At 47.5% G+C, this 27121-nt stretch overlaps 1 protein-coding gene across 1 annotated transcript in view; it reads left to right on the plus strand.

Annotated features, from left to right (window-relative positions):
- Positions 1-16118, plus strand: part of kmt2a (lysine (K)-specific methyltransferase 2A) — a 48100-nt gene extending 31982 nt beyond the window's left edge. The window contains 19 exon segments of the mRNA XM_029673185.2: positions 2235-2437; positions 2632-2664; positions 2667-2731; positions 2826-2963; positions 5755-5913; positions 6220-6337; positions 6821-6899; positions 6990-7150; positions 7383-7526; positions 7529-7549; positions 7661-12260; positions 12393-12461; positions 12550-12728; positions 12930-13004; positions 13135-13309; positions 14022-14126; positions 14350-14433; positions 14630-14759; positions 15580-16118. Of these exon segments, the coding sequence (XP_029529045.2) occupies positions 2235-2437; positions 2632-2664; positions 2667-2731; positions 2826-2963; positions 5755-5913; positions 6220-6337; positions 6821-6899; positions 6990-7150; positions 7383-7526; positions 7529-7549; positions 7661-12260; positions 12393-12461; positions 12550-12728; positions 12930-13004; positions 13135-13309; positions 14022-14126; positions 14350-14433; positions 14630-14759; positions 15580-15855 (6814 nt within the window). The 3' untranslated portion in view covers positions 15856-16118.
- The last annotated feature ends 11003 nt before the right edge of the window (positions 16119-27121 follow it).

Here is a 27121-nt window from a genome sequence, read left to right on the forward strand (position 1 = left end):
CCGATGTGAAATGGCAAGCTAGTTAGCGGGGTGCGGGCTAATAGCATTTCAAACGTCAATCGCTCTGAGGCTTGGAGTACTTATTCCCCTTGCTCTGCATGGGTAACGCTGCTTCGAGGGTGGCTGTTGTCGTTGTGTTCCTGGTTCGAGCCCAGGAAGCTATACTGTTCCACTGGCAATACTAAAGTGCCTTTAAGAACATCCAATAGTCAAAGGTTAATGAAATTCAAATGGTATAGAGAGATAGTCCTATAATAACTACAACCTAAAACTTCTTACCTGGGTATATTGAAGACCTCGTGTTAAAAGGAACCACCAGCTTTCATATGTTCTCGTGTTCTGAGCAAGGAACTTAAACGTTAGCTTTCTTCCATGGCACATATTGCACTTTTACTTTCTTCTCCAACACTTTGTTTTTGCATTATTTAAACCAACTTGAACATGTTTCATTTATTTATTTAAATTTGACCCTGTTTTCTCCCCAATTACATGGTATCCAATTGTTTAGTAGCTACTATCTTGTCTCATTGCTACAACTCCCGTACGGGCTCGGGAGAGACTAAGGTTGAAAGTCATGCGTCCTCCGATACACAACTGCTTCTTAACACAGCGCGCATCCAACCCGGAAGCCAGCCGCACCAATGTGTCGGAGGAAACACTGTGCACCCTGGTTAGCGCGCACTGCGCCCGGCCCGCCACAGGAGTCGCTGGTGCACGATGAGACAAAGATATCCCTACCGGCCAACCCCTCCCTAACCTGGACAACGGTAGGCCAATTGTGCGTCGCCCCACGGACCTCCCTCCTGGTCGCGGCCGGTTACGACAGAGCCTCGGCGCGAACCCAGAGTCTCTGGTGGCACAGCTGGCGCTGCAGTACAGCGCCCTTAACCACTTATATTAAGTTAAAATAAGTGTTCATTCAGTATTATTGTAATTGTCATTATTACAAATTCATTTTTAAAATTAATCGGCCGACTAATCGGTATCATCTTTTTTTAGGTCCTCCAATAATCTGTATCAGCGTTGAAAAATCATAATCGGTCGACCTCTAATATGTAGGCAGAGAACCAGAGAGTAGCAGCAGTGCTAAAAGAGGGGATGGCGGGGGGGACAATGCAAATAGTCTGGGTAGCCACTTGATTAGCTGTTCAGGAGTCTTATGGCTTGGGGGTAGAAGTTGTGAAGACTTGGCGCTCTGAATATTTCTGTAATATTTACGTTTTTTTATGGGTTGTTGTGTGTAGATTGAAGGGGGAAAAACAATTTTAATCAGTTTTAGAGTAAGGCTGCAACTGAATACTTTCCGAATGCAATGTATATATTAGGTACTAAACAGAACCAACTACATAAATATCTGATAGGGTCCATTATCTTCTACCTTGGCCTTTTTTGTGTTTTGGCTAATTAAAGTTGTAAACCCAATTTTTAGTGAGTCGTTCAGAAGATTATAATTTACATTTTGGATTGTCTGCGCTCTTGAAAATGTACCAAATACACTGCTTTTCGGTATAACAGTTGTGTTTGAGAATTATTGCAATCTGTGTTAGACCCTGTTCTTCCTGTACTTTCTTGAAGTACTGTATTCACTGATTCTCTAAATTGCAACAATTGGCGAAATCAATGCAGTGTGAACTTGCTTTCACCAAGTCAATGTTGACCCTTCAAGAGTGGAAGGCCGGCCTCCCGGGTGGCGCAATGGTTAAGGGCGCTGTTCTGCAGCGCCAGCTGTGCCACCAGAGACTCTGGGATCGCGCCCAGGCTCAACCGGCCGCGACCAGGAGGTCCGTGGGGCGACGCACAATTTGGCCTAGCGTCGTCCGGATTAGGGAGGGTTTGGCTGGTAGGGAAATCCTTGTCTCATCACGCACCAGCGGCTCCTGTGGCGGGCCGGGCGCAGTGCGCGCTAACCAAGGTTGCCAAGTACACGATATTTGCTCGGACACACATTGGTGCGGCTGGCTTCTGGGTTGGATGGCGCTGTGTTAAGAAGCAGTGCGGCTTGGTTGGGTTGTGTATCGGAGGACGCATGACTTTCAACCTTCGTCTCTCCCGAGCCCGTACAGGAGTTGTAGCGATGAGACAAGATAGTAGCTACTAAAAACAATTGGATACCATGAAATTGGGGAGAAAAAGGGGTAAAAATTAAACAACAACAAAGAGTGGAAGGCCGGAAAGATGCGTTTATATACGATTTAAAGCGGGTCTGAGTCTATACCTGTCTGTTTTTCTTGCAGCAGTGGCCTCCTCCCCAACGCTGTGTTGCCCCCCTCCCTGGACCACAACTATGCCCAGTGGCAGGAGCGCGAGGAGATCGCCCGCGCCGGGCAGCCCCTCAGGAAGAAGATCATCCCGGCCCCTTGCCCCAAGACCCCCGGAGAGCCCTACTCCCCCCCTCCGCCCCGGCCTCTACTTCCTCAAACACCCCCTATGCTCCACGGTGAGTCTGCTCAACACAACTATAGGGAAACACCTAGGGACAAAAGTAGTGCACCCGTTCCCTATATACTATATAGGGAAGATGGTGCCATTTGGGTTATACACCTACACTAAGTATTTAGTGGATACACTTTTTGATACTGTTTCAGTTGCAGGAAATGATGTGTTTGTGGCTTGCTTTCTTGTCTCTCTCAGACCTGAGCTGTGAAGACAGTCCTGAGCTGCTCCCACCCCTGGTGTCAGTGACAACCGCCAGTGTGTGCTGTGTCTCAAGTACGGAGATGATAACACCAACGTAAGTCAAAGTTGGGCTAAACACCACCTTAGCAGTCGCGATTAGTCATGGTACAGCTCTTGATCGTGTTCTTTGTGCTTGTGTCTGGTTTCAGGAGGGCGGCAGGCTGCTGTACATCGGGCAGAACGAGTGGACCCACGTGAACTGTGCCCTGTGGTCAGCCGAGGTGTTCGAGGATGATGATGGCTCTCTGAAAAACGTCCACATGGCCGTGATCCGAGGGAAACAGTTGGTAAGACTAATAAACCAAAATACCTATTTGTATGAGATGTACAGTGCTTTTGGAAAATATTCAGACCCCTTGGCTTTTTCCGCATTATTTTACTTTACAGCCTGAGTATAAAATGTATTAAAACAACAAAGTCCTCTGCAATCTACATACAATACCCCATAATGACAAAGTGAAAATGGGTTATTAGAAACTTTTGCTTTTCTAAAGTATTCAGACCCTTTGCTATGAGGCTCAATTGAGCTCGGGTGCATCCTGTTTGCATTGATCATCCTTGAGATGTTTCTACAACCTGATTGGAGTCCACCTGTGGTAAACTCAATTGGTTGGACATGATTTGAAAAGGCACACACCTGTCTATAGAAGGTCCCACAGTTGACAGTGCATGTTAGAGCAAAAATCAAGAGGTCGAAGGAATTGTCCGTAGAGCTCCGAGACAGGATTGTGTAGAGGCACAGCTCTGGGGAAGGGTACCAAAAACATTTATTCAAAAACACAGTGGCCTCATCATTCTTAAATGGAATAAGTTTGGAGCCACCAAGACTCTTCCCAGAGCAGGCCACCTGGCCAAAATCGGGGGAGAAAGGATTTGGTCAGGGAGGTGACCAAGAACACTATGGTCACTTTGACAGAGCTCCAGAGTTCCTCTGTGGAGATGGTTGTCCTTCTGGAATGTTCTCCCATCTCTGTAGCACTCCACCAATCAGGCCTTTATGGTAGAGTGGCCTTAGTAAAAGGCACAGCCCATTTGGAGTTTGCAAAAAAGCACCTAAAGGAATCTCAGACCATGAGAAACAAGATTCTCTGGTCTGATGAAACCAAGATTGAGCTCTTTGGCCTGAATGTCAAGCGTCACGTCTGGAGGAAACCTGGCACCATCCCAAAGGGTGAAGCATGGTGGTGGCAGTATCATGCTGTGGGGATGTTTTTCAGCAGCAGGGAGACTAGTCAGGATCACAGCGAAGATGAACGGAGCAATGTCGAGATCCTTGAAGGATTTTGGGCTCCTGAGTAGCGCAGCGGTCTAAAAAAAACTGCAACTCGTTGCAAGAGGCGTCACTAGAGTACCTGGTTCGAATCCAGGCTGTATCACATCCGGCCGTGATCGGGAGTCCCATAGGGCAGCGCACAATTGGTCCAGTGTCGTCTGGGTTTGGATGGAGTAGGCAGTCATTGTAAATAAGAATTTTTTCCTTAACTGACTTGCCTAGTTTATTTAATAAAGGTTAAGTACAATAAAACATTTAAAAAATGTTTAATGAAAACCAGAGCGCTCAGGACCTCAGACTGGGGCAAAGGTTCACCTTCCAACACGACAATGACCCTAAGCACACAGCCAAGACAACGCAGGAGTAGCTTCTGGACAAGTCTTTGAATGTCCTCGTGGCCCAGCCGGAGCCCGGACTTGAACCCGATCAAACATCTCTGGTAAGACCTGAAAATAGCTGTGCTTCAATGCTCCCCATCCAACCTGACAGATCTGCAGAGAAGAATGGGAGTAACTCCCCAAGTACAGGTGTGCCAAGCTTGTAGCGTCATACCCAGGAAGACTCAAGGCTGGAATCGCTGCCACAGGTGCTTCAACAAAATACTGAGTAAGGGTCTTAATACTTTTGTAAAAAACTATTTTTGCTTTGTCATAATGGGATATTGTGTGTAGATTGAGGGGGAAAACATTTTTAAATACATTTACGCTTTATCGTAAATTTGTTTGGGGAAAAAGTCCAGCTCTGTTTATTTTTAGTAAATGGATATTCCATCTTCATGTATGTGTGTTTATTAATTTAGTATGTGGACACCCCTTAAAATTAGTGGATTTGGCTGTTTCAGCTACGCGTTGCTGACGGGTGTGTAAAATTGAACATACAGCCATGCAATCTCCATAGACAAACTGGCTGTAGAATGGCCTTATTGAAGAGCTGTGACTTTCAACGTGGCACCGTTATAGGATGCCACCTTTCATCAGTTCGTCAGTTTGAGCGATAAATCGTACTTCACCATCTGACAGTCCAACAGATAAATTTGGGTTTGGCGGATGCCAGGAGAACACTACCTTCCCAATGCATAGTGCCAACTGTAAGGTTTGGTGGAGGAGTGGTTCGTGGTTATGCCCCTTAGGTCCAGTGAAGGGCGATCTTAACGCTACAGCATACAATGATATTGTAGACTATTCTGTTCTTCCAACTTTTGGGAAGGCCCTTTCCTGTTTCAACATGACAACGCCCCTGTGAACAAAGCAAGGTCCATACAGAAATGGTTTGTTGAGATCGGTCTGGGAGAACATGACTGAGCCCTGAACATGACAGAGCCCTGAACTCAACCCCATCAAGCACCTTTTTGGATGAATTGGAACACCGGCTGCGAGCCAGGCCTAATCGCCCAACATCAGTGCCCGACCCCACTATTGCTCTTGTGACTAAATGGAAGCAAGTCCCCGCAGCAATGTTCCAACATTTAGTGGAAAACCTTCCCAGAAGAGTGGAGGCTGGTATAGCAGCGACGGGGGGACCAAATCCATATTAATGCCTATGATTTTGGGATGAGAGGTTTGACAAGCAGGTGTCCACATACCTTTGGTCATGTAGTGCATGTTTCACTTGAAAACGCATGTTGCCATTACTTGGGTCGGTGCATAATTTACATTGTCTTCTATTATGCATGCTCTTGATACTAAATATACAAAAGTGTCTTTAAAAAAAAAATCATAATTATTACTCAAATGACCTTGAGTTGTTGTTGTTGATTATCTATGTCTAATGGCAGTGTCCTGTGATGTTTGTTTTCCTCTCGGCAGCGCTGCGAGAACTGCCAACGTCCCGGCGCAACAGTGGGCTGCTGCCTGACCTCCTGCACCAGAAACTACCACTTCATGTGCGCCCGGCAGCGCCAGTGTGTCTTCCTGGAGGACAAGAAGGTCTACTGCCAGCGCCACCGGGACCTCATCAAAGGAGAGGTTAGACGCAAATCTGAACTCCCTCATCTTCTCCAGCCCACCTCCCTTACCCACCTGCAGCATCACACACAAACAAACATCTAGAAGATACCAACACTTTACAGATGAAAATGTTGACTCAATGTCAGTGTTTTTTGTGTGTTTTTTTTAAAGCTCTGGCTTACCGGTAAAAGGTAAAAACAACATGCATGCAATTAGCCCGTATCTATTGAAATCATACTGCAGCATGGGTCAAACTGTGGTCATGGTGAGGAGAAGGGCGCACTTGTAGGTACTTCGTTTGAAATGCATGACTTCCTTGCCCAGGTGGTGTCCGAGTCTGGCTTCGAGGTCACACGGAGGATCCTAGTGGACCTGGAGGGGATCAGCATGCGGAGGAAATTCCTGACCGGCCTTCAGCCGGAGAACATCCACATGATGATAGGTGTGTATGTTTATATTATCCCCCTTCACAGCCATATATAGAGATCTCTATGGACTAGTCCCAAACAGCACCCTATTTCCTATTTATGGCATTACTTTTGACCAGGAATCATAGGGCTCTGGTCAAAAGTAGTGTACTTGTATAGACATTAGGGTGCCGTTTGCGACGCACACTACATATGGCTCTGCTTACTCTGTCTGTAACCTCTCCCTGGGACCCCCAGCCGTTATCTGGGGTTATCTGATCATATATTCCAGCGCTATGCAGCACACCTGATTTTTCAAATGGTCGACTGATCATCAAGTCCTTGAATTAGGTGAATGAGCAGTGCTAGTTCAGGGCTTTCCCAAAGTAGTGAAACGGCCAGGGGACGTCCGCGGCGTTTTGAGACACTAGCTGGCCCAACAAACATGTTTCTGAATGGCCTCCTTGGATTAGGGACTCTTAACTTTTTTTTTCTCTCTCTTTTTTTCCCCATCGCAGGCTCCATGACCATCGATTGCCTTGGAATACTGACCGAGCTCTCGGATTGCGAGCGCAAACTCTTCCCCATCGGCTACCAGTAAGTACACACAGTGCTGCGCCTGTCTTTTTATGTGAAGTAGTCAGTGCAACAGAAGACTGATCAATTTGCTGGTTTCTGTCAACACAGGTGTTCCAGGGTGTACTGGAGCACTCTAGACGCCCGGAAGCGTTGCGTCTACACCTGCAGAATCCTGGTGTGTCGTCCCACTGTGGTGGAGCCTGACCTGAAGAGTGCTCTTCCAGAGGAGAACCGCACTATTTCCCACAGCCCTTTTACACCCATTTTAGGTGTGTGTGTGAGCCAGAATGCTGCAACACTACATTATTAATTATTCAAATTTATGCGGCACTGCATTTGGTCTAGTTTGTTGCCGGCGTGTAAACACATTCAATATGTTTATTTGACACGTGCACAGGGTACAGCAGGCAGAAAACTGTACAGTGAAATGCTTACTTGCAAGCTCTTCCTCCAAAATGCAGGAGTCTGAAGAATTGATTGCATTAAACTTTTCATTGACAGACAAAGCCCCGTCTCCGGTGCCCGATCCTTTTGACTCTCTGAAGCCCTCCAACCGCCTGTCCCTGCTGCCCTCCAGCCCCAATCCTCCTAAAGTTTACACACGAAACAGGCACCCCAGCTACCCCCCGTGCCAGCGCTCCCCTGGCTCAGACCACTTCCATCCCCAGGTATCTTCAAACTCTTTACCCCATTTACCTCAAACTGTCATTGTAAACTCCCATTCACACGTGGAGATGTGCAGTATGGTAAAATGTGTTTATGTCCATGTTGTTTTGCAGGCGGATCCTCTCAGTCGGCCCATGAGATTGTGACGGTGGGGGACCCCCTTCTGAGTTCCAGCCTAAGGAGCATCGGCTCCCGGCGTCACAGCACCTCTTCCCTCTCTCCCCAGCCCAGACAGAAGGTAGTCTCCCCTCCACAGGCCGGGATGGCTGCCGCCATGAACCAATTGGCCCTGCTCTCTTCTTCCACCCCACCCCCTGTGCTCTCCTCTTCCTCTGCTTCCAGAGACCTGGGTCTAAGGGATACAGGGAAGCCGCCCGCCAGCGGAGTCCGAACGCAGAGCCGCGAGACTAGCTCACCCAGCCCTGGAGGTCAACACCGACACCACCACAGCATCTCTGAGATGAAGACAGACGGTGGGAAAGAATGTGCGCCTTGCAAGCAGGCTGTGGGGGAGAACCCCAAACTTTCCCCAATGGCCCCAGGGATGGCAGGAGCGAGCCAGACCTCCCCACCACCAGGTACAGGTGTCCTGACAGGGCACCAAAGGGCCAGCAACAGCAAATCCCAGGCGGAGAAGGGGAAGCAGGGCGGGAAGGTCCCTGACCTGTCGGCTGGCGTCACGCTCCACTCCCACCACTGTGTCACCACGACCCTGTCCAAGGACAGAGGTGGTGGCGGTAGTAGTAGCAACCCGGCTAAGGAGGGAAGTGTGACCTTGGCGCAAGCCTCTAAAGATTCTGTGAAATTGGGGTCTCCCCAGCCCCTGTTCCACAAAAGCGTTGGGAGGCAGTCCCAGGACTATCTGTCGGGGCCAGCCCCTGCCGCCGCCACAAAGCCCCTGTGGTTTTCGGGGGCCGATGATGACGTCATCAAACGGAGCTCCCAAGCCACCCCGGCTGTTCCCTCCAGCCACTCGGCCGCCACCACCAAAGACAAGCACTCCAAAGTCCGAACAATCGACAGCCGAGAGGCATCTAAAGAGAGGGAGAAGACCCCTCAGAACAGCAACAAGAACCCCACGCTCAACAACAACAATGCTAAAGAGACTGGTGGAACCACTAACGCTCCAACCCCGACCTCGCAGAACTGCAACAGCAAAGCTGCAAACCTCAGTAACAACACCAAAGCCATTGGCATGCAGGAGGTGGAAAAGCTGGAGAATCAGGGAAGAGGACGATCTTCAAAGAGCAGGGAGAGATTCTCCAGTCCTGAGAACAGCTCCAGCCTAGAGGCCATTAAGCAGCCCAGGATCGCCTCGGAGAGAAGCATGAGGGCTTCACAGGTTCAAGCAAGAGTAACAGCCAACGAAGTCGCGGCTGCTAGAGACAAAAAGCGGGCTATAGTCAAGGCGTCCCTGACGCCGCTGAAGACCGACCCGAACGGGACCAACACCGTGAGCACTTCCTCTGACTCCTGCACTACCACTTCCATCTGTCCAGTAGGCCTGGAGGGACCCCCCCACCGCAGGTCCTCCTGCTCCATGCTCTTCTCCCCGTCGGCCTGCTCCGTGTCGAACAACCCGCCACTGCACCCCGAGGACCGCGAGGAGAAGCGACTCCTGGCTCACTGCACCGAGGACGAGGGGACCAGGGACGACCACGCCTTGCTGGAGGAGGAAGGCGGCGACGGGGACAAACGCCACGAGGACGACAGTGACTGCTCGGGCTCGGCCAAGCGACGTTACCCAAGGCGCAGCGCCAGGGCCCGCTCCAACATGTTCTTCGGCCTGACTCCTTTCTACGGGGTGCGCTCCTATGGAGAGGAGGATATCCCTTTCTACAGCAGCAGCGGGGACGGGCCTGGGAAGAGGAAGGCTGGGGGCGGCAGGCGCTCGGCCGAAGGCCAAGTGGACGGGGCAGACGATAGGAGTAACTCCTCCTCAGGGGACAGCGGAGAAGGAGAGGAAGGGGGATTCAGCCAGTGTTCCAACAAGGATCCATACTATTACAACTTCACCCGCACCATCATCAACCCCGGCCCTGTGATGCCCTCAATCGAGGGGATTGACCAGTGCCTGGGGAGGGGCTCTCAGCTGCAGCGCTTCCTGAAGGATGAGAAGGAGGAGAGGGTTGTTGCTGCTGTGGATGGAGTTCCCACCCGGAGCCTCCTGGGCCACCAGCAGATTGGCCAGCTGGACGGCATTGATGACAGCTCAGAGAGTGACGCCAGCGCGAGCACCACCAACACCACCACCACGGCCACCGCAGCGTCCTCTTCCCACAAGAGCACAGGAAAGAGGAAGGCCAGAGAGAGGCACTTGGAGAAGCTGGAGCACGACTCTGGGAAGGAGGTGGACAACAGCAGCGGAGGGGGTGGGAGCAGCGGTAGCAGTAGCAACAACAGCCGAGAAGGCAGGAAGAGCCAGAAGGACAGCTCTCTCCCTCTGGGTGGGGTGAAGTCGTCCCAGAGACAGGACCCCCTGGAGGCCCAGCTCTCACTTAGCACTGATCTGCTCAAGTCAGACTCGGACAACAACAACAGTGACGACTGCGGCAACATCCTGCCGTCGGACATCATGGAGTTTGTCCTCAACACGCCCTCCATGCAGGCCCTCGGGCAGCAGCCTGAGGCCTCCTCCTCCGAGCTCCTCTCCCTGGACGAGGGCTATGGGGTGGGTGTCAACCGCCGCAAAGACATCCTCTTCGAGGACTTCCCTCAGCCGCTGGCCAGTGCTGAGCCTGCAGAGAGTGGGGTGAGCACGTCCATCTCGGTCGAAGAGCCATATGGTCTGCCTCTGGAGCTGCCCTCTGACCTCTCTGTCCTGACCACTCGCAGCCCCACGGTCAACAACCAGAACCATGGCGGCCTCATCTCAGAGGGCTCAGAACGCACCATACTGTCCCTGGCAGCCTCTGACGAAACCATCGCAGAGAAAGGAGGCGAGGACAAGCAGCAGAGAGGAGGGGCCAGTGTGTCCCCTGAGAGCCAGCAGGAAGGAAGTGGAGGTAGCAGAGAATCTCAGGTAAGAGAAGGCCACATGACCCCGGAGCAGTTTGAGCATATCACTAGTCCCTCCCTGGGCCAGGTGGTCGAAGCAGATAACCAGGATCTGACCAGGAGCTCTGGGACCCCCGTCCTACCCAGCTCCCCCACCCCACCTCTCCAGGGACAGAAGTACATCTCTGCTTCATCTTCAGCCAGCCCCGGACCCTCCCAGGTGGCCAGCATGGCTGTCCAGACCACCTCTCATTTAAAACAAGGCCCAGAAAAACTCATAGTGGTCAACCAGCATCTGCAGCCCCTCTACGTCCTACAGACGCTCCCCAATGGTGTCACTCAGAAGATCCAGATCACCCCATCGGTCAGTGCAACAGGAGTGATGGATACCATGACTCTAACCACAGGGCTCACCAGCGGGATAACCACCTCCCAGCCCATCTTTCCTGCTGGGGGTAAAGTGTTGGGCACCATGTCCCATCACCCTCAGATCCATACTTTCACCGGCACCACCCAGACGGGCTTCCAGCCTGGCATTCCCAGCACCACCTCCGGCCTCCTGATCGGGGTGCCCTCCCACGAGCCCCAGATCCTGGTGACCGAGGCCGGACGGAGGCACGACTTGGCCCCCAACGTGACCATCGTGTCCAGCGCCGCCTCCATCTCCACGTCCTCGGCCGTGCTCGTGTCTGGACACGGCAAGAAGCGACCCATTTCCCGTCTCCAGCCGCGGAAGACCAAGAAACTAGCCCGCTCCAGGAGCCAGCCCACCCTGGCCCCGTCTGAGGTGAGACCCAACATGACTCTGATCAACCTGTCTTCGCCACAGATAGCCCAGTCCGGACTGGTCGAGCTGGGCACCCTGACCACGGCCGCCACCACTTCTCACCGCAATGTCCCCAACATTATCAAGAGACCCAAATCAGGAGTCATGTACTTTGAGCCCATCCAGCAGAGGAGGCCTCTTCCCAGTGGGCAGCCTGGCATCCTGGGCCACGACTCCTCCACCCACCTGCTGCCCTGCACTGTCTCGGGGCTCAACCCTAACCAGTCAGCAGTGCTGAACATGGTGTCCATGGCTCAGCCCAGCGGGCCCGGAGGCCTCATTGCGCCAGGCTCTGTCTCTCTCAGCACCCCGGTGCTCAGCTCTGCTGAAATCACGGGACCCATCAGCAGCCTCCTCTTCAAAGCCACCCCGCACAACCTGGGCCTTCCGGAGCAACAGATGCTCCTCCAGTCTGGAGCACCTCTGATGTCTCAGCTGTGCAGCCCCGCCCAGGCCTCCATCGCCAGCAGCATCTGTGTGATTCCCTCCCATCAGACCATCAGCATGTCCTTAAGCCAGCAGGTGGACCCAGAAAGCAGCGCTTTCCAGCGGCAGCAACACCCGCCAAATGCTAGTGGACAACCTGTGGCTCTGGCCCCCAGCCCGGTCTCACAAGACGCCGGCAAGGGACATCCAGTTGGGGTGTTCTCCCAGAGTTCCCGCTCTCAAAGCTCAAGCGCCATGCCTATATCCAGGTCCTCATCAGAGCAGAAACAAGAGCTGAGGTGTAGCGCTGCAGCAACGGCATTTACGGGCTCTGGGAAAGGGAAGCAGAAAGCCAAGCGGACGAGGCAGAGTCCAGACAAGGCCAGCGGGAAGAAACACAAGGGTTGGCAGACGGAGTCTCCTCGGGAGACGAAAGGAGACCGGGCAGCACCCTCCACTCCTGGGTAAGATTCTCACATAAAAGATAACTCACGAAATAATCAACTAGTACTATACTGATTTCACGACAAGTGTGTTATGATACTATGGTTGGCATCCGCTACATATCCATATTTGAATTTCCTCTACCACTGCAGCTCTAGAGAGCCAGTCTCTCCTGAATCCATGGACACAGGCAAGCCCAGAGACGGGGGCACCTGCAAAAGGTAAGTCATGCAAGCTTGTCATCCATTTCCATTTTTTTCCCTATACTATTAAAATGTCAATGGGTAATGTTTCTCCTGCTCTAACCAGTAAAACCAGTGAGTTCCCTGAGGAGAAAGGCGAGACCACCGCTGGCTCTCTACTGGTGGCCACCCCTGACCAGGAGGGCAGCCGCAGGGACTCTTCCATGGACCACAAGCCCAAGAAGGGACTCATCTTTGAGATCTGCAGCGATGATGGCTTCCAGATCCGCTGCGAAAGTATTGAAGGTATCCGAAGTCCTGACCTTATCCTCTTGCTCCGTGTTTCCATGCAGCATGGTTATGAAGCCCAATGGTAGAAAATAGCTCTACATTTATTGAAGTGAATGTGTAACAGTCAAGATCTCTCATTTCCAAATCCTCGCACAGATTAAGAAAACTACATGTGTACTTCAATGACCTGTCATGTCTTCTCCCTCTCACCCACAGAGGCCTGGAAGTCCCTGACAGATAAAGTCCAGGAGGCCCGCTCCAACGCCAGACTCAAAGAGCTCTCCTTTGAAGGTACCATTTCAGATTTTTATTTTGTTTATGCCGGTTCATTTCTTTTGAAGAATGAAATGGTCACTCATCACAAACTTTGTATCCTCTGTACCCCTCGACTCCTTCTTCCTTTGTTCTCTCTCTCTCTCAGGAGTGAACGGTCTGCGGATGCTGGGGGTCCTCCACGATGCCGTGGTGTTCCTGCTGGAGCAGCTGTATGGTTCCAGGCACTGTCGCAGCTACCGCTTCCGCTTCCACAAGCCCGAGGAGGCCGACAAGCCCCCGATCAACCCTCATGGCTCGGCCCGCGCCGAGCTCCACCAGAGGTACAGCCCTCTTCCAACACATAAAGGCATAGGATGCAGACAAATGTACAGTATTTGCCGTAGGAAGTGCAATATGACTCCATTTACACTGTATATTGGAATGGCAAAGAGTTTAAAAACTACAAACCTCAGATTTCCCACTTCCTGGTTGGATTTTTTTCTCAGGTTTTTGCCTGCCATATGAGTTCTGTTAGACATCATTCAAACCGTTTTAGAAACTTCAGTATTTTCTATCCAATACTACTAATAATATGCATATATTAGCATCTGGGACAGAGTAGCAGGCAGTTTACTCTGGGCACCTTATTCATCCAAGCTACTCAATACTGCCCCCCTGTCACCAAGAAGTTAATGTCATCACTGAGTCATGACTGGACAGGTGAAGACCATGTGGCGGAGACCTTGACCCTGATTGAATCATGTCTAATTATTGATTAGTTCAGGAAGCACTTCTAAAGTTTATTTTATTTAGCTGGACCCGAGTCTATTAGTTTTCTTTTAATTGTTGAAGAAATTCAGATCTATGCATTCTACTTCAGCAATTAAAATGTAGTGAGCCGTTTGTACACGGGCTCTCTTAACTGATGTTTTGGAGCTGATAACTGTGCATCTTCGTTAACAAATCTCAAGTCCCTATTTGGGAGAGGTCCTTCCTAGGGTTAAGAGTCTGCGTCATTGATTTGTGTGTCTGCTCCATCTGCCTTCGCCGCAGGAGGTCTGTGTTTGACATGTTCAACTTCCTGGCCTCCAAGCACCGCCAGCCTCCCGAGTACAACCCCCACGAGGAGGACGAGGAGGTGCAGCTCAAGTCTGCTCGGTGAGTCACGCCGCCCCGTTACACAATTCCTGTTTTTAGTTTGTTTTTACTTCAGAAAATCAGGAGGACTATTTCTTTATTCTCCGTATCCTCATTACAATGGACTTGTAGTCTGTCGTCTTGGTTTTCTGTTCACATACCCGTATCCACCGGTTGGAGCTTCACGGTGGTAGTAGACCATCCTTCCTTCATTGTAACACACTGTGCTACTGTTGTTTTTCAGCCGGGCCACCAGCATGGACCTCCCCATGCCCATGAGGTTCCGACACCTGAAGAGAACGTCCAAGGAGGCGGTGGGGGTGTTCAGGTTAGGAAAACGCTGGCTCCGTGACGTTTCGCCTGATACAAATCCAAATGCAGTGGGATGGTTTTAAACAAGAAGAGGAACTTACTACCGTAGCTTTGCTGTAGCTACGTCCTTGTTCCAGAGAGTGGGGTTTAAAAGCGGGAAACCTTTTGTTGAACCAGTTGTCACTTAGCCCCTGTGTGTCCTCCCCTCACAGGTCAGCCATACACGGCCGAGGTCTGTTCTGCAAGAGGAGCATCGACGTGGGGGAGATGGTGATCGAGTACTCGGGCAACGTCATCCGCTCTGTCCTCACCGACAAGCGGGAGAAGTACTACGACGGCAAGGTGAGGGAGAAGCCAGGCGTCAATGGAACACAGTCCTCTGTGCTCATTCGCTTCGAGTCTGAACGGGGTCCCTTTCGATGGGCAAACGTTGTGGAACGTTGCAGATAGAAATGTCATGAAAAGAACTTGCGCGAGTCCTTATTCTGCTTGTCAGAGAGGGACATTCTGCTTGTCAGAGAGGGACATTCTGCTTGTCAGAGAGGGACATTCTGCTTGTCAGAGAGGGACATTCTGCTTGTCAGAGAGGGACATTCTGCTTGTCAGAGAGGGACATTCTGCTTGTCAGAGAGGGACATTCTGCTTGTCAGAGAGGGACATTCTGCTTGTCAGAGAGGGACATTCTGCTTGTCAGAGAGGGACATTCTGCTTGTCAGAGAGGGACATTCTGCTTGTCAGAGAGGGACATTCTGCTTGTCAGAGAGGGACATTCTGCTTGTCAGAGAGGGACATTCTGCTTGTCAGAGAGGGACATTCTGCTTGTCAGAGAGGGACGTTCTGCTTGTCAGAGAGGGACGTTCTGCTTGTCAGAGAGGGACGTTCTGCTTGTCAGAGAGGGACGTTCTGCTTGTCAGAGAGGGACGTTCTGCTTGTCAGAGAGGGACGTTCTGCTTGTCAGAGAGGGACGTTCTGCTTGTCAGAGAGGGACGTTCTGCATAATGAAGGTATTTTCTGTCTGAATGTTCTATAATGTTGGGCCCTGCTGAATGTGGTTTTCATGTGTCAACATCATTAAACCAGTCAGGATCTTTTAGTAATTTGATAATGCAATCCTCAGCCAATGGCGTCTCACTCTCTTCTCCTCCCGTCCCTCCCTCTACAGGGCGTTGGCTGTTACATGTTCCGCATTGATGACTACGAAGTGGTGGACGCCACCGTGCACGGCAACGCCGCCCGCTTCATCAACCACTCGTGCGAGCCCAATTGCTACTCGCGAGTCATCAATGTGGACGGGCAGAAGCACATCGTCATATTCGCCACGCGTAAGATCTACCGCGGCGAGGAGCTCACCTACGACTACAAATTCCCCATTGAGGAGCCGGGCAATAAGCTTCCATGCAACTGCGGAACCAAGAAGTGCCGCAAGTTCCTCAACTAGCCCCCTCCCACTCTGCTGTGTGATGGTAGTGGCGTTAGCGGTACTTCTCCCACTCTGCTGTGTGATGGTAGTGGCGTTAGCGGCACTTCTCCCACTCTACTGTGTGATGGTAGTGGCGTTAGCGGTACTTCTCCCACTCTGCTGTGTGATGGTAGTGGCGTTAGCGGTCTTCTCCCACTCTGCTGTGTGATGGTAGTGGCGTTAGCGGTACTTCTCCCACTCTGCTGTGTGATGGTAGTGGCGTTAGCGGTACTTCTCCCACTCTGCTGTGTGATGGTAGTGGCGTTCTCCCCCACTCTGCTGTGTGATGGTAGTGGCGTTAGCGGTACTTCTCCCACTCTGCTGTGTGATGGTAGTGGCGTTAGCTCTTCTCCCACTCTGCTGTGTGATGGTAGTGGCGTTAGCGGTACTTCTCCCACTCTGCTGTGTGATGGTAGTGGCGTTAGCGGTCCTTCTCCCACTCTGCTGTGTGATGGTAGTGGCGTTAGCGGCACTTCTCCCACTCTGCTGTGTGATGGTAGTGGCGTTAGCGGCACTTCTCCCACTCTGCTGTGTGATGGTAGTGGCGTTAGCGGTACTTCTCCCACTCTGCTGTGTGATGGTAGTGGCGTTAGCGGCTGTGTGATGGTAGTGGCGTTAGCGGTACTTCTCCCACTCTGCTGTGTGATGGTAGTGGCGTTAGCGGCCCTTCTCCCACTCTGCTGTGTGATGGTAGTGGCGTTAGCGGTACTTCTCCCACTCTGCTGTGTGATGGTAGTGGCGTTAGCGGTCCTTCTCCCACTCTGCTGTGTGATGGTAGTGGCGTTAGCGGTCCTTCTCCCACTCTGCTGTGTGATGGTAGTGGCGTTAGCGGTACTTCTCCCACTCTGCTGTGTGATGGTAGTGGCGTTAGCGGTCCTTCTCCCACTCTGCCGAAGCAGTCGCCTCGACTAGCGTGGCGCCATCCATGCAATGCCATGTCTTAGAGTGCAAAGTGATGCTTCCAGTACTGACCTCTCTTTTTGCTATACGGCTTGTGCAGAAAGAGGCGCTTTACAGACCGGGTTAAGTTCGATACAAGCTATGTTTTTGAAAGAGAACAAATTATTATTGTGCCTCTGGTTGTTTTTGTTTACTTTTCAGACTCTGAGAAGTCAAAGGAAATGGTAACTGTAAGATTAGCAATTTTCAACGTTTTCTGTCTCTGACTGATACAAAAATATTTTTATTTTATTTCCCTTTTTGTTCTGAATTTTAACATCACCTCACATTTATTTTTCTAGAGATGATATCTCAATTCTGTGTGAGCATCGAATCCATTGATTATGTGCACACACAAAAAGAAGAATTGCCACCTTGTAAGAGTTCCATTTTACACACCAAAGTGCAATTTGTGGAAGGGAATTTTCTCTGCATTTTAGAAATAGAACGAGGACGTATTAGAACCGATCAGAGGACGCTTTTCTCTTGGCCTCATCTGTTTATACACATCTGCCTGTCGGAATGTGCATCCCGTGCAGCCTTCGGAGTAGCCGCAATAACATAAAGCTTTGCTTGGGCTGCTTCGCTGTGTATTCAAAGACACTGTAAATAGTTCCTATGCCTGTCCAGAGCAACAAGTCGCAAGATGTGTTAGGAAGAGAAACACTAGAGGGAGTCTGGGTCGAAACGACAGAAGGAAAGAAAGAAGCCTGTAGATTATTTATTTTCTAGTTGTATGTTATTGTTAATCGCGACTGTACTTGTACAGAGTCATTGTCAGACACGTAGTCGGGCGGCGGTCATTAGATTGTCGTGGCTGTGACTAGCAAGCTAGGCGGAGATTCTGGTGGACTGACAGTTGAGGGACTAACTTTTATTTCTTTATTTTTTTTATTTTTTGCTGTAGTAAATGTTATTGTTGGTTTTGTATAGGAAAAATGATAGACTGGGCCATCTATTTGTGTCGCAGGTATGCACTCGTTATGTCATCTTATTCTAAATTTGGTTAGAACGGAGTCCGGAATTACAGCGATGAGAACCAAACGTCATCCCCCTAAATCTGATTTCCCCTTAAGCCCGTTTGAAATTATGGCCTATTTCATGAATTACTGTTGCAAAGGAATTGTTTTTTTTTTCTTTTTTAAATCGGGTCATTTGAAGTCTTGTCTCTTCTGGCTCCTTTTTGTTATGGGCAGAAAAATATCATGCTTGCTTTGAGAATGTAAATAATATATATTTTTCTATACAAACGACTAAAAATCACTCACTAGTGAATAGCACTTAATGTTATAAATAGTATTTATATTTTTAAGAAATCCTATTTATTTTATTGCCATTTTTGTAGGAAATAGAGGTTTACAAACACTAATGCTTGGTCTCTACATTTTATTTTTATTTTTATTGAGCTGCCTTTTTTCAAAGCTGTTTTTTCGTTGCTGTTAATTTCATTTTGTAGCCTGAATGTTTCTTTTTGGATTCCAAAGACTGAAGCTGTCGCTCCCCGCTGAGCCCAGTCCACCAGGAGCTCTATTTGTCAATCAAGGACATTTCCATTGACTGCATGTTAGCAGCATGGAATTATTATATGCCCTTGATGGAGTCTGTTAGTGCTCATCTTTTGGAATAGCTGTCTGATATCACCTTTTTCCAGCCTTAATTCCACGCGTCACGCGGAGGCTCCAGCCCGGCCATTCAGACCTGGGCGTTTCACCGTGCGCAATTCATTCACACTTTAAATAAAATAAAATAAATGTCTCTACAAATTTCCAAATCTCCCTTTTGGGATCAAACGCGTTCCATAATCCGCAAACTGTAAGGACAACCCGGTTTAACGCCTATAGCCACATCAGTGCTCCAAGATTCCCCATGGTAGTGTTGCCTTCATATTAATACCTGTCAATGCTTTATGTTTCTAATCGACTCCCTCGTAAAGTCCAGCATTTGGTTTGTGGCATTTACCTGAGACAGGCTACACGTGGAAAGCTTTTTTAGAAGCTCCGTAGAAGCTGATGAAGTTAGGAAAGGTTGGACGAGGCTCACCGTTTACCATTGACCACAATGCAACCCCTGTTAGAGTTCATCAACATCTCTTGCTTTGCATTTGTTGTAACTGAGCACGCTTTGCTTAGAGAACTCTGTGACTTGTAAATGTAACAGTAGTAGATTGACAAAAGTAGTCCCGGTTTTGGTGAGAATGGGGACATTGGGTACAAAAAGTGGATAGGTTGATGACCGGCATATATTTCCTCGAACGAATCTCACCAAATTGCTGCTTTGTACAACTCTGGCTCCAGTTGTCCTATAGCGAGCCACTTCAGGCCAGTGACTTTTTTTGTTATGTTTTTGGTTTGTAATCCGTTTTTTCCTCGTAGTCTGTTGACTTTATATCTTGTAAGGCCGTCGCAGAATCTCTCCAACCCTTACCCTGCCCAGGCTGTGAAGTGAAACCATAACTTTGCCAACACATTGCACTTGTGACAGGCACTGACTTAACATGGGAAATGACGTTCTACTCATTGTAAACACAATGGGTTCTTATGTTTTAAAAACCACAAGCACAGATGCTGTTTAAGCTCCCTTAGGAATTGTGGCCCCCAGGAAAGTGCACTTCTGCTCGACCTTCTCCCAAGTGTGTAAGGGACGTTCCGAGTGCAGGGACCACTCTGGAGGCCAACACTGAACACTCCTCAACTTCCTTGCAGCCTGGGTTTTGCCAGCTAATTCAGGGATACAGTTTTGGTTCAGCTCTCGCTGTCCTCCCATCCTGGCTAGCCTTAGGGTGAGGCACAGGGTCATGCTGAATTCTGCTGCTAGGTCTTTAATGAATGTATATACAAAAACTGAATTGTGGTGATTTCTGGTATCAACCAGGTTTTTGTTTTTGAGTTAAATAGAACCCACAAAAAGACTGGGGAAGATGACCTCACAGGACAGTTTGTTTGTTTCATTTCAGAGGGAAAAAGATTGAGGGACGGCTTTCTAGTTTAACGTCAAAAGGTCACACTGAATAAACTAAGACTTCAAAGATCGCTTTGGTAATCCTTTTACTAATCCCAAAGGCTCCGTCTCTGACTCCTCTACAGATCCATAGCAGTAAAGTGTGACGTTTCAGTACTTGGTGAACAACAACCCATTAGTCAAGTGTTTTTAAATGGCAGGTAGATTCCGTTGTTTCTTGGACTTCATAATAACATGCCACACCAGTGGCCCTTTTCCTTCACTTGTAATTATGCTATATATACATAAAAACATATACCGAAACAGAAATAGTAACATGTACTTCAGTATCTATACAATATACGGAATGAACAGACAAACTTAGTTACAGTAGCAAACAGCAGGTTTGTAATGGTTAATAGCAATGTTCAATGTACTCTATAATGGTTTTATGTTACAGTATCAGTTTAAAATAACTAACGTACATCATCTTTGTATATTGATGTCCAGTACCAGTTTTCCTGTGCCTGTGTATGTTCCATTGGCAGGAGCATTGCAGTTTCTTTTACTTTTTTATTTTTATTTTTTTTGCGAAAAGAAACAGTATTTATGTGATAAGATGTATAACGTGGTTGTGAACTTCTTGAAGTCAGCCATTTTGTTTTTGTGTTTGATTGTTGTAGTGAATGTTTTTTTTTTTTTATTCTTTGTAAATTCTTAACAGGGATTTTAGACTGCTTACTTGATGGTGGTATAATTGAGTTGAGTTTGTGGAGACCAGGGGGAAAAAAACGAATCCCACCAAAATGTTATTTTACAGTCTTCCATGTCTCCCTTACCACCCCCCTCTCTTTGGAAGCTTTGGTTGTACTTATGTCTTGTTTTATAGAAAGTGATAATGATGATACGTTTTTATTTATTTATTTTGTGTATTGGAACATCCATGAATTTACAGGTCAAGGTAGTTGCCGGGAACCTGCTTGAAAGAAGTTTGAAAAAAAAATACTTAACTGTATTTGTAATTTTATAATTGTTCCTTGTGTATAGAACTTATCAGCCTGAGAAGGGACGTGGCATCAAGGGGAGTTGGCGGTAGGACTTGGGAACGGTTAAACGGCTCTTCTTATGCCTTGAATATACCTTTGTCTTGTTAACACTTCCTCCTGAACTCCATGAGAATAATGATGATTATGATGATACTATTTTTCCCTATTAGTTGTACATCAGTGTTCTCTCATCTGTCACAGAAATGAAGGAAAGTTGAACCACAATAGTAAACCACAAACTACTTAAGGTTGAATGTATAATTAGGAAACACAATTGTACATAACTGTAAAAAGAAAAGTTTCTAATCATGTTTATTTTCTATGCACTTTTTTTATTTAAGTGATAGTTTAAATAATAAACATGTCTCGTTTACTCTTTCTTAAGGCTCTGTCTCCGTTTCTGTACCTTTGTTCTGTCAACCTAGAATATAGTCCACGTATGTGTTAGTGAGAACATGCTGGGTTAGATTTCCCCGATTTAGCGACGCAACGTAGGCTTACAAATGTTTTTAACCATGCATTGTTCCTACAACGGCCGACGATGTAACATGCGTTTTCCAAAACGCCACGCAGAAAGGGCGTTCGCCAAGTGTCGTTTGGAGCATGTAGATACTGCTAGGATCGAAAGAAAGGCAGTGCTGCTCTCTGATCAGATTTCTCCATGCAAATCTTAATGTTAACATTGTAATTATTTCACAATCCTGATGATGGATCGGCACCTAGAGAGAGACATCACCTTATGACTACAAATATTGAGGCGGCTTATTCTAATGCTTACTCTGATGCACTAAATCGCATTCATTTGGCACATTGCGCACTTTACATATGATGAAAAATATTCAGGCAAAATATAGACAGTACCCTACAAATTACTAAATTGACTGAACATGAAGTTGATTTCAATATCTTTGAAATGCACTGTATATATATCTTTGAAGAACACCGTCCTAATATTGACTTTCACCACCCCCTTTTGCCTTCAGAAAAGCCTCAATTTGTCAGGGCATAGATTACAAACTCAATCGTTCTACAGGGATGCTGGCCCATGTTGACGAATGTTTCCCACAGTTGTGTCAAGTTGGCTGGATGTCCTTTGGGTGGTGGACCATTCTTGATACACACGGGAAACCGTTGAGTGTGAAAAACCCAGCAGCGTTGCAGTTCTTGACAAACCGGTGCACCTACTGCCGTACCGCGTTCAAAGGCACTCAAATATTGTCTTGCCCATTCACCCTCAATGGTGCACACACAATCCCTTTCCAATGCTTAAAAATCTATCCCCTTCATCTACACTGATTGAAGTGGAGTTTACAAGTGACAGTAAGGGATCATAGCTTTTTACCTAGATTCACCTCAACGCACTTTAGCTGTTTTGAGGCAGTTGGTACATATCGAGAGTTTCAGTGCACTTTTAGGAACTATGGTTTTGGGAAACTGCTAAGAGATTGAACAATGCTCCTACAAAGGTTCTAATGATGAATTTAGCCTTGGGATGCTTTTGGGAAACCGTGGCCAGATCTGTGTCACTCCTTGTTCAGTTCTCAGTTTCTATGTTTATGAACCCCATAGTACCCTATTGTAAAAAGTGTATCCCACTGATATAAAGTGTGAGGTATGAAGTTTATCTAGTTTGCAAACTCAACTTGATTTCCTCGGTTGACAACCTATTTTGAAGGCAGCAGGGTAACCCAAACTATAACAAAGCCAAAATTAAGTTGTCAATTCAGAATACAAATCTAGGTCATAAATACTTCCATTGTAATGCAACTTCCAAACGTGTAGTAGCAGATAATCATCTTTGGTCAACTGAGAAGCAGTTTGTGTTATAGAAATAATAAGCAGTGTTTTGGGTTTAGTGCTCCAGGACACAACAGGTGGCACCTCAGATATAATCCTGCTAGCAGCCCTCTGATTGAGCAGATCACATTTCACTAGATATTTTTCTCCCAGACCTGGGATTCCTCAGATCAGCTAACCAGATCACCCCACTGATACTAGCGTGCCTCTACCTTTTAAAGCTTAATTCACATGTTCATTGCTTTTCCAGCCAGCTCCTCAGATGGAACGAGAGAGCTGGAGGAAAGAAATTGAGAGCTAGTGTTAAAGAGAGTGGCTGCAGAGATGAAGAAAGACTGAATTCTCTATGGACTGCTGGAGAAAATCGAAATAAAAGAGGTGTTGGATTAGGGATAGGAGAGCGCAAAGGAGGAAATTAGGAGGGAAGAGGTTGAGAGGAAAGAGGAGGCAATGCAGAGAAATGTAGCAGAGAAGGACAAACAGGGTGAGGAAGGAGGAGAAGAAGCGGGAGGAGGTCGTTATGAAAGACAAGTGTCTGGATAGACAAAGTGAAACTGGAGAAAAGTTGGAGTCGGACAAGGAGAAAGAAGTTGAAGAGGAATAAAATAGTGGAAAGGTTGACTGGATAAGAGATGGAAGAAAATGAAAGGAGATGGTCAGAATGAAAACCGATGTGGAAGAGAAGGCAAAGGTGAAGAAAGAAGTTGGAGGGATTGAAGAAGATGAGAGGCAAAAGAGAGGGAGAAAAGAGAACAAAGTGGAGATATTTGAGAAATGGAATGACGAGGTGGAGTGTGTGAAGCTGGATATGGAGGAGAAGATGTAAGTAGAGAGGGTGAGGACAAGAAAGAGAAAGACATACAGGAACTCAAGTCCTTCTGCTCACCCGATCTAGAATTCCTTACAATCAAGTGCCGGCCATTTTACCAACCAAGAGAATTCTCGTCACTCACAGCTGTGTGCCTTCCCCCTCAAACAGACAACAGGACGGCCATCAAGGAACTTCACTGGACTATATGCATACTGGAAACCATGCATCCTGCGGCTGCATTTATTGTAGCTGGGGATTTTAACAAAGCAAATTTGAGAACAAGTCTACCTAAATTCTTCCAGCATATTGATTGCGAATCCACCGAATCCACCACATGCGGAACACCCTCGACCACTACTACTCTAACTTCTGTGATGCATACAAAGCCCTCCCCCGCCCTCCCTTCAGCAAATCCGACCACTGAGGCCATCTTGCTCCTTCCGTCTTATAGGCAGAATCTAAAACAGAATGTACCAGTGACGAGAACCATTCAACGCTGGTCCGACCAATTGGAAGCCACGCTTTAAGATTGTTTTGAACACGCGGACTGGAATATGTTCCGGTCAGCCTCAGAGAACAACATTGACCTATACGCCGACTCGGTGAGTGCGTTTATAAAGAAGTGCATTTGAGATGTTGTACCTACTGTGACTATTAAAACCAGAAACTGTGGATGGATGGTGGCATTCGCGCAAACCGAAAGCGCGATCCACCGCATTTAACCATGGAAAGAGGTCTGGGAATATGTTTGAATATAAACAGTGTAGCTATTCCCTCAACAATACAATCAAACAAGCGACTGCAAGTACAGGGACAAAGTGGATTCGCAATATAAGGGCTCAGGCACGAGACGTATGCGGCAGGGTCTACAGGAAAACATGGACTACAAAAAGAAATCCAGCCACGTCACGAACACCGACGTCACGCTTCCAGACAAACTAAACACTTTCTTTGTCTGCTTTGAGGATAATACAGTACCACCGTCGCGACCCGCTAACATGGACTGCCCCCTCCTCCTTCTCCATGGTTGACGTGAGAAAAACATTTAAACGTGTTAACCCTTGCAAGGCTGCTGACCCAGACGGCATCCCTAGTTGCGTCCTCAAAGCATGCACAGACCAGCTGGCTGGTGTGTTTACGGATATATTCAATCGCTCCCTATCCCAGTCTGTTGTGCCCACATGCTTCAAGGTGGCTACCATTGTTCCTGTACCCAAGAAGAAAAAGATAACTGAACTAAGTGACTACCGCCCCATAGCACTCACTTCTGTCATCATGAAGTGCTTCGAGAGACTAGTCAAGGATTATATCATCTCCACCTTACCGGCCATCCTAGACCCACTTCAGTTTGCATACCGCCCCAACAGGTCCACAGACGAAGCAATCGCCATCACACTGCCCTATCCCATCTGGACAAAAGGAATACCTATGTAATAATGATGTTCATTGACTACAGCTCCGCATTCAACACCATAGTACCCTCCAAGCTCATCATCAAGCTGGAGGCCTTGGGTCTCGACCCTGCCCTAGGCAATTGGGACCTGGACTTTCTGACGGGCCACCCCCAGGTGGTGCAGGTAGGAAACAACATCTCCACTTCGCTGACCTTCAACATTGGAGTGCCACAAGGGTGCGTGCTCAGTCCCCTCCTGTACTCCCTGTTCTTCAAACTCAGGAGGCTGAAGAAATTTGGCTTGTCACCCAAAACCCTGACAAACTTTTACAGACGCAAGGCTCTCCAGAAGGTGGTGTGGTCTGCACAACGCATCACCGGGAGCAAACTACTTGCCCTTCATGACATCTACAGCACCCAATGTCACAGGAAGGACAAAAAGATCATCAACAACATCAACCACCCGAGCCACTGCCTGTTCACACCATCCAGAAGGCCAATTTAATCATGTTTACATATCTTACATTACTCATATCACATGTACAGTTGAAGTCGGAAGTTTACATACACTAGGTTGGAGTCATTAAAACAAATTTTTAACCACTCCACAAATTTCTTGTTTAAACTATAGTTTTTGTAAGTCGGGTAGGACATCTGCTTTGTGCATGACAAAAGTAATTTTTCCAACAATTGTTTACAGACAGAGATTTTCATTTATAATTCACTGTATCACAATTCCAGTGGGTCAGAAGTTTACATACACTAAGTTGACTGTGCCTTTAAACAGCTTGGTAAATTCCAGAAAATGATGTCATGGCTTTAGAAGCTTCTGATAATTGACATCATTTGACATCATTTGAGTCAATTGGAGGTGTACCTGTGAATGTATTTCAAGGCCTACCTAACTTCAATCTCAATACCTCTTTGCTTGACATCATGGGAAAATCAAAAGAAATCAGCTAAGACCTAAAAAAAAAAAAAAGCCAAGACCTCCACAAGTCTGGTTCATCCTTCCTTGGGAGAAATTTCCAAACGCCTGAAGGCACCACTACTTTGATGCGAAAAGTGCAAATCAATCCCAGAACAACAGCAAAGGACCTCGTGAAGATGCTGGAGGAAACAGGTACAAAAGTATTTTTTGGAGAAATATCCTCTGGTCTGATGAAACAAAAATAGAACAGTTTGGCCATAATGACCATTGTTATGTTTGGAGGAAAAACGAGGAAGCTTGCAAGCTGAAGAATACCATAACAACCGTGAAGCGTGGGGATGCTTTGCTGTAGGAGGGACTGGTGCACTTCACAAAATAGATGGCATCATGAGGAAAGAAAATTATGTGGATATATTGAAGCAACATCTCAAAAAATCAGTCAGGAAGTTAAAGCTTGGTCGCAAATGGGTCTTCCAAATGGACAATGACCACAAGCATACTTCCAAAGTTATTAGAGTGGCCATCACAAAGCCCTGACCTCAATCCTATAGAACATTTGTGGGCCGAACTGAAAAAGGTCTGCAAACCTGACTCAGTTACACCTGGTCTGTCAGGAGCAATGGGCCAAAATTCACCCAACTTATTGTGGGAAGCTTGTGGAAGGCTACCCGAAACTTTTGACCAACTTCTTACGGTTGAAATACCGCTTAATGGAATCGATATGACAACAGCCAGGGAAAGTGAAGGGCGCCAAATTCAAACAACAGAAATCTCATAATAAAAATTCCTTAAACATACAAGTATTTAACACCATTTTAAAGATAAAAGTGTTGTTAATCCCACCACAGTGTCCGATTTCAAAAAGGCTTTACAGAGAAAGCACACCAAACCATTATGTTAGGTCAGCACCTAGTCACAGAAAAACACAACCATTTTTCCAGCCAAAGAGAGGAGTCACAAAAAGCAGAAATAGAGATAGAATGAATCACTAACCTTTGATGGTCTTCATCAGATGACACTCATAGGACTTCATGTTACACAAGACATGTATGTTTTTTCAATAAATCTCAGTTTACATTGGCGCGTTATGCTCAGTAATGTTTTGCTTCCAAAACATCTGATAATTTTGCGGAGAGCCACATCAATTTACAGAAATACTCATAATAAACATTGATAAAAGATACAAGTGTTATGCGTGGAATTATAGACATACTTCTCCTTAATGCAACCGTTGTGTCAGATTATTTTTTTTAAAGCACACCATGCAATAATCTGAGTACAGCGCTCAGACACAAAAACAAGCCATACAGAAACCCTCCATGTTGTGGAGTCAACAGAAGTCAGAAATAGCATTATAAACATTCACTTACCTTTCAAATCAAATCATTTGA

The sequence above is a fragment of the Oncorhynchus nerka genome, linkage group LG11 (genome assembly GCF_034236695.1).
Source record: "Oncorhynchus nerka isolate Pitt River linkage group LG11, Oner_Uvic_2.0, whole genome shotgun sequence".
NCBI classification, from domain to species: Eukaryota; Metazoa; Chordata; class Actinopteri; order Salmoniformes; family Salmonidae; genus Oncorhynchus; species Oncorhynchus nerka.